This window comes from Oryctolagus cuniculus, chromosome 10, assembly GCF_051225735.1.
Source record: "Oryctolagus cuniculus isolate XC-2025 breed Fujian yellow rabbit chromosome 10, ASM5122573v1, whole genome shotgun sequence".
In the NCBI taxonomy this organism is placed as follows: Eukaryota; Metazoa; Chordata; class Mammalia; order Lagomorpha; family Leporidae; genus Oryctolagus; species Oryctolagus cuniculus.
In genome coordinates, this window is record NC_142876.1 from 410,129 (window position 1) to 426,394 (window position 16,266).

A 16,266-nucleotide genomic window follows, 5' to 3' on the forward strand; every position below is an offset into this window, starting at 1 on the left:
CATGCTTAGAACACACAGGGTCTGCATGCCCTGTGCTGCTGTGGCTGGCAGGACCAGCTACACTCTTAGCACATGCTTCGCACGTGCCACTCCTCGACTTTTGGTAGCTCAGACAAGACAAAGTAACTCTTTTTGCGAGCGCCACTCCCAACCTGGCGTTCTGTGTGCTGTCCCGGGTGCAGAGGTGTAGAGCTCTCCATCAGACCTCTGGCCACGGCAGTCTCGGCCCTCGCCCTGGCCACAGGGCACACACACCTGTGTGTGCAGGTGCAGTGCTGTTGAGGGAGGCCTTGCCCCAGGCCGTACTCGCTGTGGGGCTGCCAGGAGTGGGAAGCCTGGCAGGTGCTCCGTGCTGTGGTGCTGCTGTTTGAGCCTCAGCCCCCCCCCCCCCCCCCCAGCCCCGGAGAGGAGCGTTCCTTCCTTCCCGTGCACCCGCTCCGCGTGTCCTTGTAGAAGGCGGGTTGGCCTCTGGCTGTGGCGGCAGACTGCGCCAGGTGGGGTTGTTTAGCCGTGCAGGTGACTGCCGGGCCCGCTTGCTGCTGGCTTCGTTCTCCCCCTTCTCCTCCCATCCTGTTCTCCTCTGTGAGTATCTGTTCTCTGGCTGTGATTTGGGTTTGAAATTACACCAGGCTGGTGCCGACGACACCACTGACCCTGCCTGGAGCCGCGTGTGTCAGGGTGGAGCTGTGGTTTCACGTTTCTGCTCAGGGCGACCTGGGCATCGGGGCATCGGTTGGTGTCTCTCCTGCCCTGGGGCTGCCAGCGTGAGACCAGCTTTTGCACTCCTGTCTGAGAGAGCTGTGGGCTCTGGTTTGTGGGACCACAGGGCAGGCACCTCTGGGCCCGCGCACACCGTCCCCTCTGTGTGGACTTCTAGCAGCAGGCACGGGGAGCCGGTGCCCACCCAGACGTGTGCCAGCGCCTGCGTCAGGGTCGGTGCACGGCAGAGCCGAATCCGCCTCGACCTTTCTCGGCAGAAGCGTGTGGCTCCACGGCAGCCCACACAGGAGTGGTTCTGCTCTGTCAGCGCAGACTGAGTGGGAGTCTGGGTCTCTGACGGGGCCTCGCTCTGGTGGGCAGGATAACAGCGCCTGGGTGTCCACACCCGGTCCTGTGGCAGCGGGACTCTGCAGAAGTGCTTGGGGCTGGGTTGTTTGGGTGGGGGGACGGCCCTGTGTGACCTGTGTGGGCCTCACTGGACCGTGAGTCCCCCATGAGCCTCCACGGCTCAGGTCCCCGCCAGCCCCCATCCAGACCCCATGTGACTTGGGCCGTCTGCACTTTTCATGTTCGAGTCTGACTCAGCCACGTGGGCTCGCTCCCCCTGTGTGAACGCAGGCCCTGGCACGTTGCTAAGGTTGCTGAGATGAAACGTGTGGTTTGTTTCCTCTCAGCTCTTGGGGTGGGGAGGGTGTGAGAGAACCAGAAATTCTGGCTGGAAGCTCTGGGTTTGCTGTGGCCGTGGAGATGCGGTGATGCCAGGGAGGCGGCTGGCGTCTCTCCCTGTGTGGCTCCTAGCCTCACCCACGCCCCTGGCAAACTGACCATGAATGCAAAGATGCTCCGGGTTCTCTTTGGATGCTCAGATGAGAAAACGAAACAGACATTTTCCAGCTGTCTTTGTAGGGATTTTCCAATTGAAGGTCACCAGTTCAGTTTGAAAGTTAATATTGGGGCTGGCGCCTTGGCACAGCTAATCCTTTGCCTGTGGTGCCGGCATCCCGTGTGGGCGCTGGTTCTAGTCCCGGCTGCTCCTCTTCCAGTCCAGCTCTCTGCTGTGGCCTGGGAAGGCAGTAGAAGATGGCCCAAGTCCTTGGGCCCCTGCACCTGCTTGGGAGACCAGGAAGAAGCACCTGGCTCCTGGCTTCGGATCGGCGCAGCTCTGGCCATTGTGGCCATTTGGGGAGTGAACCAGTGGATGGAAGACCTCTCTCTCTTTCTCTGTCTTAGCCTCTCACTGTATGTAACTCTACCTGGCAAATAAATAAGTAAAAAAAATCTTAAAAAATCTTAAAAATCTTAAAAAAGTTAATGTTAAAGAAGCACAAATGGCATTGGAGAAATACAGGTGACTTAAAAACTTAAATATGGTTTGTCATCTGATTATAAAGATCTGTGTGTGCTCGTGTAGGTGCTGTGGGGAGGACAGCAGGACTTAAAGTAAAAGCAGGATAGTGGGGCAGGCGCTGTGGCGCAGTAGGTTAAGCCTCCGCCTGCAGTGCTGGCATCCTGTATGGGCGCTGGTTCTAGTCCTGGCTGTTCCACTTCCAATCCAGCTCTCTGCTGTGGCCTGAAATAGAAGATGGCCCAAATGCTTGGGCCCTCTTGTGTGGGAGACCTGGAAGAAGCTCCTGGCTTCTGGCTTCAGATTGGCCCAGCTCTGGCCGTTGTGGCCACTGGGGAGTGAACCAGCAGATAGAAGACCTCTCTCTCTCTGTCTCTCCCTTCACTGTCTGTAACTCTACCTCTCAGATAAATAAATAAAATCTTAAAAAGGCAGAAAAATAGCTTCCCGCTTTCAGGGGTGACCATTTTAATATTCTGGGGTTATTTCCCAAGGTTTTCTGTCTGTCTTTACCATCAGTCTCCTATGATAAAATTTGCATAATATTCAAAATTAGAATCCAGCTTTAGAAAACCTCATTCACGGAGGCTCTCCAGCCCTTGTGCCAGTGCGCATGGGTGCGGCTGGGGTCTCCTGCGTACCCAGCCCCCCACCCCGGGACTGCCCGGGTCCTGGGCGGGCATGGAGAGTAGACCAGGGAAGCCCTGAGTAGTTGTATCGCGTCTGCTTCCTGCAGCGTGGAGCACACCCCAGACGTGCGTGTCTGCAGATGGTTCAGAGTGTGTGTGGGGCCTCCATGCCCTCACGGCAAATGTGGACTGTGAAGACCTGGGCCTAGGTTCCTGCTTACCTCCCAGTTCCATTGTCCCATGGCCTTCTGAATTCCCCTCACATCTCTAAAGCATGAGGACCTGGGGGCACAGGAGCACAGGCGGGGGCCAGGCCTGCAGTGCAGGTGCCCACGTGCTACCCAGAGTCAAGCCCTGCCTCCTCCTGAGCCCGGCTTCCTGGGGTGCAGACGCTGGGAGGCAGCGGGGATGGCGAGGTCGTGGGTTCCTTCCTGCTACTCATACGAGAGACCTGGGCTGAGCTCCTGGCTCCTGTGGGCATTTGGAGGGTGACCCAGCAAGTGGGAGCGGTCTGTCTGTCTCTCTGCCTCTCACGGCGGACACACACACGAGCCAAGAAACCAGTCACCCAGAGATGCGAGCAGTGTGTATTCTCAGATACGCAGTTTGTGCCAGTGTCTGGTTCTCTGTTTTCTAGTTTTCCTGGCTACTGTGTCTCCTTGGATCTGGGCAGACACATGTGACACTGCTGGATGAAGTGTATTTGTTAGTTTTGATTCTGACCTGTGGATTCTCCCTTGACTCCTTCTGAGTTGTGTGATGCTGGCTGCACCAACCTGCTGGAAACAGTTTTTCCTAACCCAGGCTGCTGGCTGGGGCTTGCACGGCCACAGGAGCCCAGGGATGCTCTGGGTGAGGCCCTGGGTGAGCCCTCAGGCTGGCCGCCCAGTGCGCTCTGTGCTGTCTTTATATTTGTGGTGGATCCCTGGTCTCCAGGTCTGACCAGATCCTGTGTGGCTATCTGCGCGTGGCAGAGCCTTGGTTCCAGACCTGATCCCTCTGCTCTCTCTGCCTTTGGCAGATCCTGGGCCTGTCAGATCCCGGGTGGCTCTCTCTGCCCTTGGCAGATCCTGGGCCTGTCAGATCCCGGGTGGCTCTCTCTGCCCTTGGCAGATCCTGGGCCTGTCAGATCCTGGGTGGCTCTCTCTGCCCTTGGCAGATCCTGGGCCTGTCAGATCCCGGGTGGCGCTCTCCGCCCATGGCGGATCCTCGGTCCCAGGCCTGATCCCGGGTGGCGCTCTCTCCATGGCGGATCCTCGGTCCCAGGCCTGATCAGATCTCAGTAGCAGATGGTTGGTCCTGGGATCTGGTCAGATCTGGGCTCTTTTGTAGTGATCTCACATTGTCAGGTGCCTCTACTGGATGCGGGCAGCCGGGCTCATGGCCAGAAGCGTTCCTTCTGTGGGGCCACAGGTGCGTGCCCCATGCGGAGGGACTTCTTGCCTTGGTGTCAGGCTGCCCCTTGGCTCGGCCTGTACAGGAAGAGCAGGGAGCAGACAGGCCTTTCCCGTGCTTGCTTGGCTCTGAAGTCTGTCCCACTGATTTCGCGATGAGGACCGTGTTTGTGTCCGCAGTCTTGAGTGTGGCTGTAAAGTGTGTGGAGTAGTTTGCGTGACTGCTGCTGTCCTTGTGGAGGTGCAAGGGTTCCCCTTGATTGTGGCGCCACAAGGGGCTTCACGATGGTGCCATAGTGCAGACCCCCACACCCCCGCCGGGGCCCTGGGTGGAGTCCTGGCTCCACTCCTGCCCCAGCTTCCTGCTCATGCGCCCTCGAGGGAGGGGTGGTGGTTCCAGTGCGTGGGTTCCTGCCACTCCCTAGATCCCATTCCTGGCTCCCGCCCAGTCCTGGCCATTACGGCATCTGGGAGTGAATCGTCTGTGTGCCGACAGATCGACAGATATAAATACACTTAGAAGAGGCCCTGTGTTGTGTCTGCACCTCCTGCCTGTGCCCAGGGTTAGTCCTTTCTCCTGGGAGCCGTGTGTCTGGGATGTGGCCCTGGGAGGCCGGCCGCAGTCTGCATGGTGGTGTGCACATGGAGGTTGGTGATGGCCTTTTCTGGGGGTTTCTGGGGATGTGAGACCTTTCATACGTGCACACCGGCATGTTTGACTCAACCTCAAGCCTTGTGGTGACCCGGCCCTGTTCAGCCTTGGAGTGGGTCCCTGCCCACCTGAGCCCAGTCCTGTTTGTTTCCCAAGACCCCAGGAGTCACAGGGCTCATGTTACACCTGTGTGCCCAGAAGTGTGAGGGCGCCAACATCGCAGGAGTCATGGGACTCACATCGCATGCGTGTGCCCAGTGGAGTGAGGGTGCCAAGGCTGTCGCTGTGACACCCACATGTGGCCTCCTCCAGTGGCCAGGGCTTGCTCATGACACAGCAGCTGGACTCCAGGGCCCTTTTAGGAGCATCGTGGCTGGAAGCTGTGTTTCTTCCACGCCTACCTCTGCAGACTGGAGCCACGGCAGCTCGCCTGTCATCAAGGGGAAAGGACACGGGGCCAGTGCTGTGGCGCAGTGGGCTAAGACTCCGCCTGCAGCACCTGCATCCCATATGGGTGCCAGTTCGCGGCCTGGCTACTGCTCTTCCAGTCCAGCTCTCTGCTGATTGCTGATGGCCTGGGAAAGCAGTGGAAGATGGCCCAAGTGCTTGGGCCCCTGCACCCACATGGGAGACCCAGGAGAAGCTCCTGGCTTCAGATTGACCCAGCGCTAGCCGTTGTGGCCATCTGGGGAGTGAACCAGCAGATGGAAGATTTTCTCTGTGTCTCTCATCTTTCTGTAACCCTGCCTCTCAAACAAAATCTTTAAAAAAAAAAGGGGGGGTGGGGAGGACACAGACCCCTCCTGTGGGTATGGCAGGTTCTGAGAAGCCTCAGGCCTGGTGAGGCTGCTGGGGCCACGCCTGGACCCTGGATTCATGGCCTGGAGGCTGCGTCTGGTGATTTGCAGAAGTGGGTGATTGCTAGAAACATTCTCGCTTCCCTCGCTGGCTGCGGGGCTTCTCCTGTCTGTCCTGCCCGGCTGTCTAGCTTGCAGCGTGGCCGTCGGCATTCTCGCAGTGGTCTCTCCCACGCCTGGACCTTCCCCCGGCCCCGATGTGTGCCAGAATGTTCTGGCATGTTCCGGCGTGCTGCACCACTCTGCTTGCTGGTGTCGCATGGTCAAGCCTGGAGGTGAAAACAGAAAAAGTGAAAGTCTGGGGCTGGAAAGTGGGGGCTGCTGAGGCCGGGCCCCTCGGGCGTCTCCTCATGGCCGTGTTGCTTGTGAGCAGAGGCCCAGCGGTCACAGCAAGGGGAGGGGAGGCTGAGTGGGGTCCCTGGTGACCCAGGAGGAGGCAGGGCAGGGAGGGGCTGTGGGTTTGTAAAACCTCTCTCCCCACGTGGTCTCCCCACTTGGCGGCCCAGCACCTGCCTCCTGGGGAGCGGCAGCAGCCTGGGCAGAGGTTGCCCCGTGCCCACCGTGCGCCTGTTGAATTGAGTGACCTTTGGAAGGGACCTGGGAGACCGTGCTGCAGCCACAGCTGCACACCCATGCCTGTGCTGCCCGTGCCCTGAGCATTCACTGAAAATGTGGTGACGGTTTTAGGTCCTACATTGCCCCCATGCACTTTGTTATGGTATTGGAAGAGGGCAGAAATAATAGTCCAGAAGTGGATTTTGTACTGCACAGGAACTGAAATCTTGGGGTCTCTCTGCTTTTAAAGAAATGCCAAAAGGGGAAACACAGTTGTTTGCACTGTTAATACCCGTCTGTTTCTTGTCTTTTCTTTCTGTGTCTTTCTCTGTTTTGTCTTTTTAAATGTAGCTGCAGATAGTAAGGATGAAGAAACCAAAGCCCCCCCAAGGTGGTCCTATCTCGGTATGTACCAGGCTGCATGAGGCCATCCCTCCCACCCCACCCCCACCCCCACCCCCACCCTCACCCCGTGCCTGCACCCGAGCCGACTCACCCAGCATGGCTGTGTGTGCAGCTGACTAACAGCCCATAGCTCTGCATGGTGTAGTTCCAGAAGCCTGCCTGTTCTCTGTGTGTGTGTGTGTGTGTGTGTGTGTGAGAGAGAGAGAGAGAGAGAGAGAGAGGGAGGGAGGCAAGGAGGGAGGGAGGGGCTGACGCTGAGCCGGGAAGGAAGCAGAGAACTCTGTGGCTACAGATTCCAGACTTCCTTCCTCAAGTTCGTTCCCGAGTGTTCCGTTCTTTTGGACGCTGCCATAAACGTTATCGCTTTGTTTTTCATCTTGAATTGTGCATTCTAGTTTAGTAGAAATAAAGTTGATTTGCACTTGTGGACCTTGTGTTGTAGCTTTGCTGAATTCATTTGTTGGCTCCAACAGCTGTTTGGCAGACAGGATCTGCCACGTACGAGCGCGTGACCTGCAGGTAGAGTTCTGCCCCTTCTCCCCGTGATGCCCTGCGTGCGAGAGGGGGCTGTGCGCCCACACTGGCAGCCGGCGCGGCAGCTCCGCGTTGCAGCAGTGGGCCCGCAGCGCCAGCGTCCCCGTTGTGGCCTTTCGTGTGTCCTCGTCGGGGGTGTTCACCGTGAACGTGCGCTGGAGTTTGCCCGCTGCTCTCTGGGTCTGTCGAGGCGATCCTGTGGCTTTCAGCTTCTGTCCGCCACGGCGGTGCTCCGTCGACGGTTCTGTGGGTCGAGCCAGCCTGCAGTCCTGGGTGCGCCCTATTTGGCCACGCTGGTGACACTTCCTGGGTGTCACAGGGCCGTGTTTGGAGCATCGTGTTCAGGCTTTGGTGCCCACGTGCCGGTGTGGGCCTGCACTGTGTTTTCTCGTGATAACTTTGCCTGGTTTAGTGCCTGGATAATGCTGGCCTCCTGAGGCAGATTGGGAGGTGCTCCCTCGTTGTCTGTTTTTAAAGAATTTGAAGGATGGCTATCAGTGCTTTAGGTACCTACAGTTATCCTGGCCTGGCTTTCCTTTGTGGGAGCTCTTCAAGCTGCTGCGTTGGTTTCTGTCGAGAGTCTGTTCTGTCTCCTCCTTGCCCTCAGTTGGTCCCGTCTGACTGGCGTTGCCTGCTTTACTGGCCATGCTTTCTGCTGGTGCCCCTGCACCCATTCTCACCTGGGCAAGGCGCTAGCAAGGACCCTCCTGTCAGCCCCCCCACCCGCCCGGTCCAGCTCAGGGGCTGTCAGTCTTAATTGATTTTTTCCCAAGAGATGACTGTTGATTATTAAGTGTTTTTCTGTTCTCTAGTTTACTTAATTCTGCTCTACAGTTATTATTTCTTTTCTTTTGCTTGCTTTGGGCTTAGTTTCCCCCCTCCCCCCCAGCTTCTTGAGGTGGAAGGTTAGATCATTGATTTGAAATCTTTTTTAGATGTTTGCCGTCATCATTTGCCTCTCAGCAGCGCGGTGGCGGTGCCCGTCGGTTCTGGTTGTGTCTTTTCATTTTTGTTTGTCTTGAATGTTTCCCAGTTCCCTTGATGCATTGATTATTTAGAAGTGTGTTTTTTAACTCCACAAATTTGTGAATCTGTTACTGATTTCTAGCTTAATTCCCTGGAGTTATAGCTTAATTCTCTGTTGATTCCCATGTGTGTGTTGAGGCTGGCTTTGTGGCCCAGCGTGCGTGCTGAGGAGGTTCCTCGCACATGGAGGGGGGCGGCGGTTCTTCACATGTTATGGAGGGGAGGTGGTTCCACGCGTGTTGGGAGGTGGTTCCACACATGTTGGGGGTGGTGGTTCCACGTGTGTTGGGGGAGGTGGTTTCACACATGTTGCGGGGAGGTGGTTCCTTGTGTGTGGTGGAGGGGGAGGTGGTTCCACATGTGTGGTGGTGGGGAGGCAGTTCTTCATGTGTTGTGGAGGGGAGACGGTTCCATGTGTGTTGGGGAGGTGGTTCCTTGTGTGTGGTGGGCAGGAGGTGGTTCCACATGTGTTGGGGGAGGTGGTTCCTTGTGTGTTGGGGGAGGTGGTTCCATGTGTGGGGAGGTGGTTCCTTGTGTGTGGTGGGCAGGAGGTGGTTCCTTGTGTGTTGGGGGAGGTGGTTCCATGTGTGTTGGGGGAGGTGGTTCCTTGTGTGTGGTGGGGGGAGGCAGTTCTTCATGTGTTGTGGAAGGGAGAAGGTTCCATGTGTGGGGAGGTGGTTCCACACGTGTTGGGAGGTGGTTTCACGCGTGTTGGGGGGGGTGGTTCCACATGGGTCGCGGGGTCGTGGAGGGGGCCTGCCAGGCCTGGGCAGCTCGTGGGTTCATCACTGAAAGGGGTGTTGAGCCCCCAGCTGTGTTTGGATCCTTTTCTCTTTCACTTACCAGTTTTTGCTTCTTGTGTTTTGGAACACTGTTGTTAGGTGCGTATATGTTTGTAATTAATACATTTATTGCTGAATTGGCCTTTCAACATTATAAAGTGTCTCTCTTGACTCCTAGTAATGCTTTTTTGTTTTAAGTTTCTGATATTAAGGTAGGCACTGCAGATATCCCGTGGTGGTGGTCTGTGGTATTTATCTTTCTCCATTTTGTTAAATTTGGACATCTTTATATCTTTGGATCTAAAGTGTCTTTTGTAGGCATTGTGTGAAGAGTGTTTTCAGAATTTATTCTGCCCTTTGATTTGACTGTTTATTTAATTCACACAATGTTGTCTTGGATTTATGTCTGAATTTTGGTTTTTGTTTTCTATATATATGATGTCTTTTTTTTTTTTTTTTTTTTTTTTGTCCCCAGCTTCTTTGCAGCTTCCTCTGGTTTTAAGTGAATACTTTACAGTATAATATTTTAATTCGCTTAATGATATTTTAGATTATATTATTTTAATCAATTCTTTCCTTTTCATTTATTTTAAAGGCATAGAGACAAAAAGATAGAGGGAAAGAGATCTTCCATCCACTAGTTCATTCCACAAATGCCTGCAAAGCCAGAGCTGGGCCTGGTGGAAGTCAGGAGCCCAGAGCTCCATCTGGGTCTCCCGTGTGGGTGGCAGGGACCCAAGTACCTAAACCTGCTGCCTCCCAGGGTGCGTGAGCAGGAAGCTGGAATTAGAAGAGGAGCCGGGACTCAAACTCAGGCACTCTGATGTGGGATGTGGGCATCCCAAGTGTCTTAACCACTGTGCCAAATGATTTTTTTAAACTACATTTTTGGAGTTATTGAGTTGCTATAAGGCTTACAGTGTGCACCTTAATTTATACTAACTTCATAATCAGATTTTTTTTTTAAAAGACTTACTTATTTGAAAGTCAGAGTGAGAGACAGAGAGGTCTTCCCATCCACTGGTTTACTACCCAGATGGGCTCAATGACCAGAGCTGGGCTACACCAAAGCCAGGAGCCAGGAACCAGGGGCCAGGGGCTTTGTCCAGGTCTCTCATGTGGGTGCAGGGGTCCAAGTCCTTTGGCTATCCTCCACTGCTTTCCCAGGTGCATTAGCAGGGAGCTGGATCAGAAGTGGAACAGCTGGGACTGGAACCAGTGCCCACCTGGGATGTTGGCACCACAGGCAGTGGCTTTGCCCGCTACACCACAGCGCCCGCCCTGTATGTTCCATATATATGCGGAATTCCAGGGAGACAGCGAAGCGGCTCCCACAGGGCTGCACTTCCTCCTTGTGGTGTGATCGTTACACACACTGCGTCTACCTGCGTTACAAACTGACACAGTAGTGTTCTGTTACTTGATGTGAATTTGATGTCTCAAAGAAGAGCAGGAAGCAGCACACACACATTTGTGGAGTCCCCATATTACTCGTGCTCACCGTTCTCTTTCTGAAACGTTTACCTACTAACTTTCCTTATTTGGGAGAGAGAGAGAGTGAGTTCCCGCATGCTGGCTTGTTCCCCACAAGCCTGCAACAGCTGGGGCAGGGCCAGGCCTGGACTGGCAGCCGGAGCTCCATCCTGGCCTCCCAGGTGGGTGTCGGGGCCCCAGCAGCTGAGCCGTCACTGCTGCCCCCAGGCGTGCACGAGCAGGAAGCTGGAATTGGGAGCAGAGCCGGGACTCAACCCAGACCCTCCAGTGGGGGCTGCAGTGTCCCAGGTGGCACCCGATGCCCGCCCCGTCCTGGGTCTCTTGGCTCCTTTCTGTGGCTCTGAGCCGCCCTCGGCAGTGCCCTTGGCCCAGCCATCCGACTTGTGCTGTCACTGTCAGGCAGTCATTGGAGTGCCCAGAATAACCATCTGTGGTGTTCTATACTGTAGCTGCTTTCTGAGTGAGGTAGGAAGTGGACGGGGTGTGCACAGTCCCTTCACCTGCCCCCGTGGCTGCTCGCGTGGGTTTGGGTCTTGTCTGGCGTTCCTGTGTTTCCTGTAAGGCGGATCTGCCTGCCAGCAACACTCTCAGCGCGTGTTTGCGTGGTGGCTTCTCCACTGTGCCCTTTTAGAAGAAGAGGTGTTTGTTTATTTGGAAGGCAGAGCTACAGAGACAGACAAAGAGGGAATGAGTGAGTGTCTTCCACCAGCTGCTTCCCTCCCGAAATAGCCACGACAGCCAGGACTGGGCCGGTGGCAGCCGGGAGCCTGCAGCTCGGTGTGGGACTCCCAGGGCCCGTGTGCTTGGTGCACTAGGGGAAGCTGGGCTGGGAGCGGGGAGAGCCAGGGTGTGCACCAACATGGGATGCTCCCATCAGCGCCACGACGCTGGCCCTGCTCCGCCCTTGTTCTAGAGGAAGCTGAGCAGCGCGAGCCACCGTCAGTTTTCAGCACTTGGTGCCTCTGGGGCTGCTGGACCCCGCCGCGGCAGCTGCGTCTTGCTGGGGTTTCCTCGCGAGCAGGAAGCCGCTTTTCTGTGGTGCTTCCCAGACCTGCCGTTCTCTTTGGCATCAGTGCTTGGGTGTGATGCCAGCGTGTGGGACTCTGTCTACCGCACCTCCAGTGTGTTGAGATCCTCGGGAGTATGGGTTAATTTTTATTTACTTACTTCTTTAAAAAGATTTATTTATTTATTTGAAAGTTACACAGAGAAGGAGAGGCAGAGAGAGTGAGTGAGAGAGAGAGAGAGAGAGAGAGAGGTCTTCCATCCGCTGGTTCACTCCGCAGTTGGCCGGAACTACGCCGATCCAAAGCCTGGAGCCAGGAGTTTGTTTTGGGGCTCTCACGTGGGTGCAGGGGCCCAAGAACTTGGGCCACCCTCTCTTGCTTTCCCAGGCCACAGTAGAGAGCTGGATCGGAAGTGAAGTAGCCAGGACTCATACTGGTGCGCATATGGGATGGCAGCACTGCAGGTGGCGGCTTTACCACCTATGCCACAGTGCCAGCCCCATATTTCCTTTTTTTTTTGAAAGGCAGGGTTACAGAGAGGCAGAGAGAGAGAGAGAGAGAGGGAGGGAGAGAGAAAGGTCTTCTATCTACTGAGTCACTCCCCAAATGGCCACAGTGGCCAAAGCTGTGCCGATTCGAAGCCAGGAGCCAGGGGCTTCTTCTAGGTCTCCCATGTGGGTGCAGGGGTCTAAGCGCTTGGGCCACCTTCTACTGCTTTCCCAGGCCATAGCAGAGCGCTGGATTGGAAGTGGAATAGCTGAGACTCGAACAGGCGCCCATATGGGATGCGGGCACTGTAGGTGGTGGCCTTACCCGCTACGCCACAGCGCCGGCCCTGGGTTAATGTTTTCATCTAGCCTGGAGGTTTTCCGCCAGGATTAGGGGATACTCCCCTGCATCTCTCGTCTTGGTAGGGGCACCGAGCGTACGCCTGGCACTGGCGTCTCTGAGGTGCGTTCTGCCTTCTCTGTTCCTTGGGCTGCGTCGTCTTTGCTGAGTCCCCGCCCGAGTGTGTAACTTCGGCTCTGCTCGGGCGGGTCTCTGGCGAGGTGCCGCTGCCTGCTCTTTCTCGGCCCAGCCTGTGTCCCGCCTGCCGCGTGGGCGTCCCTGCTGGCTCTGTTGCTGTGAACTGGACACTCCAGGTGACTGTTGCAGCAGCGTGTGGCTCGTGCGCTTCTGCGTTTGGCTGCCCAGGTGCCGTCCCCACCGGGTGGCTCTGGCCGGCCTTGACCCTCCTGGTCCCTGTGGAGCCTGTGGAGGTCAGTGCTGTCGGTCTGGCTTCCACCAGCTGCCTGCCCATGGTGGTGTTGGCTTTGGGGGTGCCGTGGGACGTGTGCCCCACCTCTGGGCAGGGCTGTGGCTCAGTGAGGCTTTGCTCTGCTTCCCTCCTCCTGCTCATCCTCAGCGTCCTCTTACTGAGCACGCGCAGCTCTAGGCAGTCAGACCCATAGAGGGCGCTGTGGAGCGCTCTGCTCTGAGGCCCCTTCCTCCCGAGCCTGGGCAGGGGCAGCCTCTTGGGGCAGCACCCTGCTCCCAGTGCAGGCTGCCCCACCCCCTTGGACCCTGGGAGTGCGCTGAGGCAGGATCGGTGGTGACACAGTGGGGGAGGGGAGCAGGCAGAGGGGAAGGGGCCGGCCGCCGCTCCTGCACTGGCCCTGGCGAGGAAGCCCCGTCCTGGCTGCCCCGAGTGGGGGCTGTCTCACGGGTCGGGGAGCAGGGCCGCAGAGGCCAATGCGCTGTCTGCTCCTCCCCCCACCCTGGTGTCCTTTGCCCCGGCTGACCCCCAAGAGCCAGGGCGTCCTGTGCTCCTGCTGCCGGGCAGTCGGTGTGCCCAGGCCGGGGCCCAGGTGCCGTGACTGCCTCAGGTGTGGCCTTTGAGCCTGGGGAGCTCTGGGCTTGGCTGAGTTTTCCGAGCCTGGCGTCCGGCCTTGGAGTCCTCAGCACGTGTCCGAGTGGTCTGAATGTCAGACGGCCTGGGCAGAGTCCGCTGCCCCCTGGAAGTGGAATGCGAGCCGGGGCTCAGCCACCGCGCTCTCAGGTTTCCTAGGGACGTGTTAAAAATAGTGGAACCAGGGCAGGCGCCTGCCCGGCAGTGGAGACGCAGCTGGGACCCCACGTCCCAGACACAGTGCCTGGGTTTGACCTGGCTCTGTCCAGGCTCCCTTCCTGCTCACGTGACCCCGGGAGGCAGCAGTGTGGCTGAGGTGCTTGGGTCCCTGCCACCCACATGGCCCTGCCACTGTGGGCTTTGGGGGAGTGAACTAGCCAGTGGGAGCTCGCTGTCTATTTCTGTGTCACCCTGCCCCTCAAGTAAGTCAGCAGGTACTTTAAATAGCACTGTAGTGTCGGGGCCAGCACTGGCGTAGTGGGAAAGCCGCCGCCCGCAGCACCAACATCCCGTATGAGCGCCAGTTCAAGTCCCGGCTGCTGCACTTCCAGTCCAGCTCCCTGCTAATGCGCCTGGGAAAGCAGCTGAAGACAGCCTAAATCACTGGGCCCCTGCACCAATGGGAGACTGGGAAGAAGCTCCTGGCTTTGGATCGGCCCAGCTCCGGCCGTCGTGGCCATTTAGGGAGTGAACCAGCAGATGGAAGATCAGTGTCTCTGTCTCTGTCTCTCTCTCTCTCTGCCTCTCTGTAACTCTGCCTTTCAAATAAATAAATAAAAATCCTAAAAAAGAGGCTGTAGTGTTTAAATAAATAAATAAATAAAAATAACGGGAAGAGTTGGGTGAAATGCTACATGCTGCTTCTGCAGGAGCCAGCGACATCGTTTGTAGGATTTTCTCCATCCTTGTGCTCAGTCTTTGGGGTGCGTGTGAGCCCCACACTCAGCCACGCTCAGATACTGGCGCACCACGTGCTGGGCCGTGAGTTCTGCGGGTGGAGATCCCTGCTCCTGTCAAACCTGTGTCCAAAAGGAGCTCGGGGCGTGCCCACGCCTGCTCGCCGGAGCTTCCTGGCGATGCCTTTGGAGGGACGTTCCGGTCTTTCCCGCCTGCACAGGCTTTCTTGTTGAATTCTCGGCTCCCCCGCACAGGGGCCCTTTGTGCAGATGCCGTCCTGTTCTCTTGCCTCCCTGTTTGCTGTGTTGCTCCTGCGGCCCCAGCATAGACAGCGCAGCCTGTCCTGGAGGGCCACACGCCCACACCGGCAGCAAAGCCACCTGTGGCCACACTTCAACTGGGGCCACGCCCACAGAGCAGAGGGCACCTTCCCACGCCAGCCCCCGAATCCCCCATCCCCTCGTGCACACCCACAGCCCCCAAGTGACCCACCTGCTCACAGCACCACGCTGACTCTGGATCTCCCATCTGCGGGCTCCTTCCCCACGTGGCCGCAACACCCAGGAGCCAGGAACTCCCAAGTCTCCCGTGCGGCACCACTGCCGCCCCGAGACACCTGGCCAGGAAGCCGCTCCAGAAGCAGGGGAGCTGGGACTCACACCAGGCTCTCTGAAGGGCTGCGGGCATCCTGAGCCGTGGTTACCCACTGCACCACACCAGCCCCGAGCCTGCATCCTAGTGCGTGCATCTGGGGGTGCACTGGAGAGAAACTCACAACAAAGCCACGACGAGGTCCTGACTCCTGGGCCATCCCCCGAGCGTCGGGTGAGCAGAGCCTCCCCGGGAGCCTGAGACTCAGAGAAGGAGCCCCGGCACCAGCTCCGGCACCTGGGGTGGGCACCAGGCGGGAGTTCACAGGATGCTTCTGCGATTTCCCAGGGACGCACGCCCAAGCCAGGCTGCGCTGTGGCCCCTCCTCCGCAGGCCCAGCTGCTTGCTTCTCGTTGGTGATTGGTGTGAGTGCCCCCGGGTGTGAGGCCGGCTCCAGGGACAGGATCTCCTGCTCGCCAGGCACGCTGGGGGTGTCCCTGTGTCAGGTCTGGGGTGAGTCCATCCCAACTCACAAGGGCTCCCGGCCTGCAGCCCCTGCCCCAGGCAGGGGAAACTGGTTTCTGCAGGAACTGGTTCATTCTCTGGAGGACTTCACCTGAGCCGGATGGGGCAGGCCACACGAGGGCGCTCACGGGCTGCCGCAGCCTCCTGGCACAGCATGGCCAGGCTAGGCTGCCTTCTGTGATCCTGTCGTGGACCCCGTCTTGCTGCATCGCCCTCCCCGGTGAACCGGCTGCTCTGGCCTCGAGAGACCTGAGGCCTGGGCTGGGGCCACTCTGTTCTGTGGTCCTCAGTTTCCCACATCTGACTGCTGGGTGCTTTTCCTGGAATACCTGCTGGGCAGAGCTGGGGCTGTGCAGAGGCAGGTGCTGCCTGTGCACACGGCCTTCCCTGGCAGAGTCTGATTTCTGAGGCCTTGGAGGTGCCGGCCCAGGTGACGGGGAGGAGGCACCTCCTGGGCAGCCCCGCAGCTGGACAGCAGGGCAGGTGACGGGGAGGAGGCACCTCCTGGGCAGCCCCGCAGCTGGACAGCAGGGCAGGTGACGGGGAGGAGGCACCTCCTGGGTGGCCCGCAGCTGGACAGCAGGGCAGGTGACGTGGGGGAGGAGGCACCTCCCCGGCCAGCCCCGTAGCTGGACAGCAGGGCAGGTACGTGGGGGAGGGGGCACCTCCCCTGCCGGCCCCACAGCTGGACAGCAGGGCAGGTGACGTGGGGGAGGAGGCGCCTCCTGGGTGGCCCGCAGCTGGACAGCAGGGCAGGTGACGGGGAGGAGGCGCCTCCTGGGCGGCCCCGCAGCTGGACAGCAGGGCAGGTGACGTGGGGGAGGAGGCACCTCCTGGGTGGCCCGCAGCTGGACAGCAGGGCAGGTGACGTGGGGGAGGAGGCACCTCCCCGGCCGGCCCCGCAGCTGGACAGCAGGTGCCTTGCTGGCAGACACTGACCACTTATTCCTTGCTTTGAACTGTGA

The 16,266-nt window shown here is 58.1% G+C and overlaps 1 protein-coding gene across 2 annotated transcripts in view; it reads left to right on the forward strand.

Moving 5' to 3' along the window:
• SLC66A2 (solute carrier family 66 member 2) overlaps window positions 1-16,266 on the forward strand; it is a 36,339-nt gene that overhangs the window by 7,021 nt on the left and 13,052 nt on the right. Inside the window, exon 3 of one of the 2 annotated variants that reach the window (XM_008252688.4) lies at window positions 6,504-6,557. The exons of the other annotated variant lie outside the window; for it this stretch is intronic. Coding sequence (XP_008250910.2) covers window positions 6,504-6,557 — 54 coding nt within the window. The remainder of the gene's footprint in view (window positions 1-6,503; window positions 6,558-16,266) is intronic. 2 annotated transcript variants of the gene reach the window in all.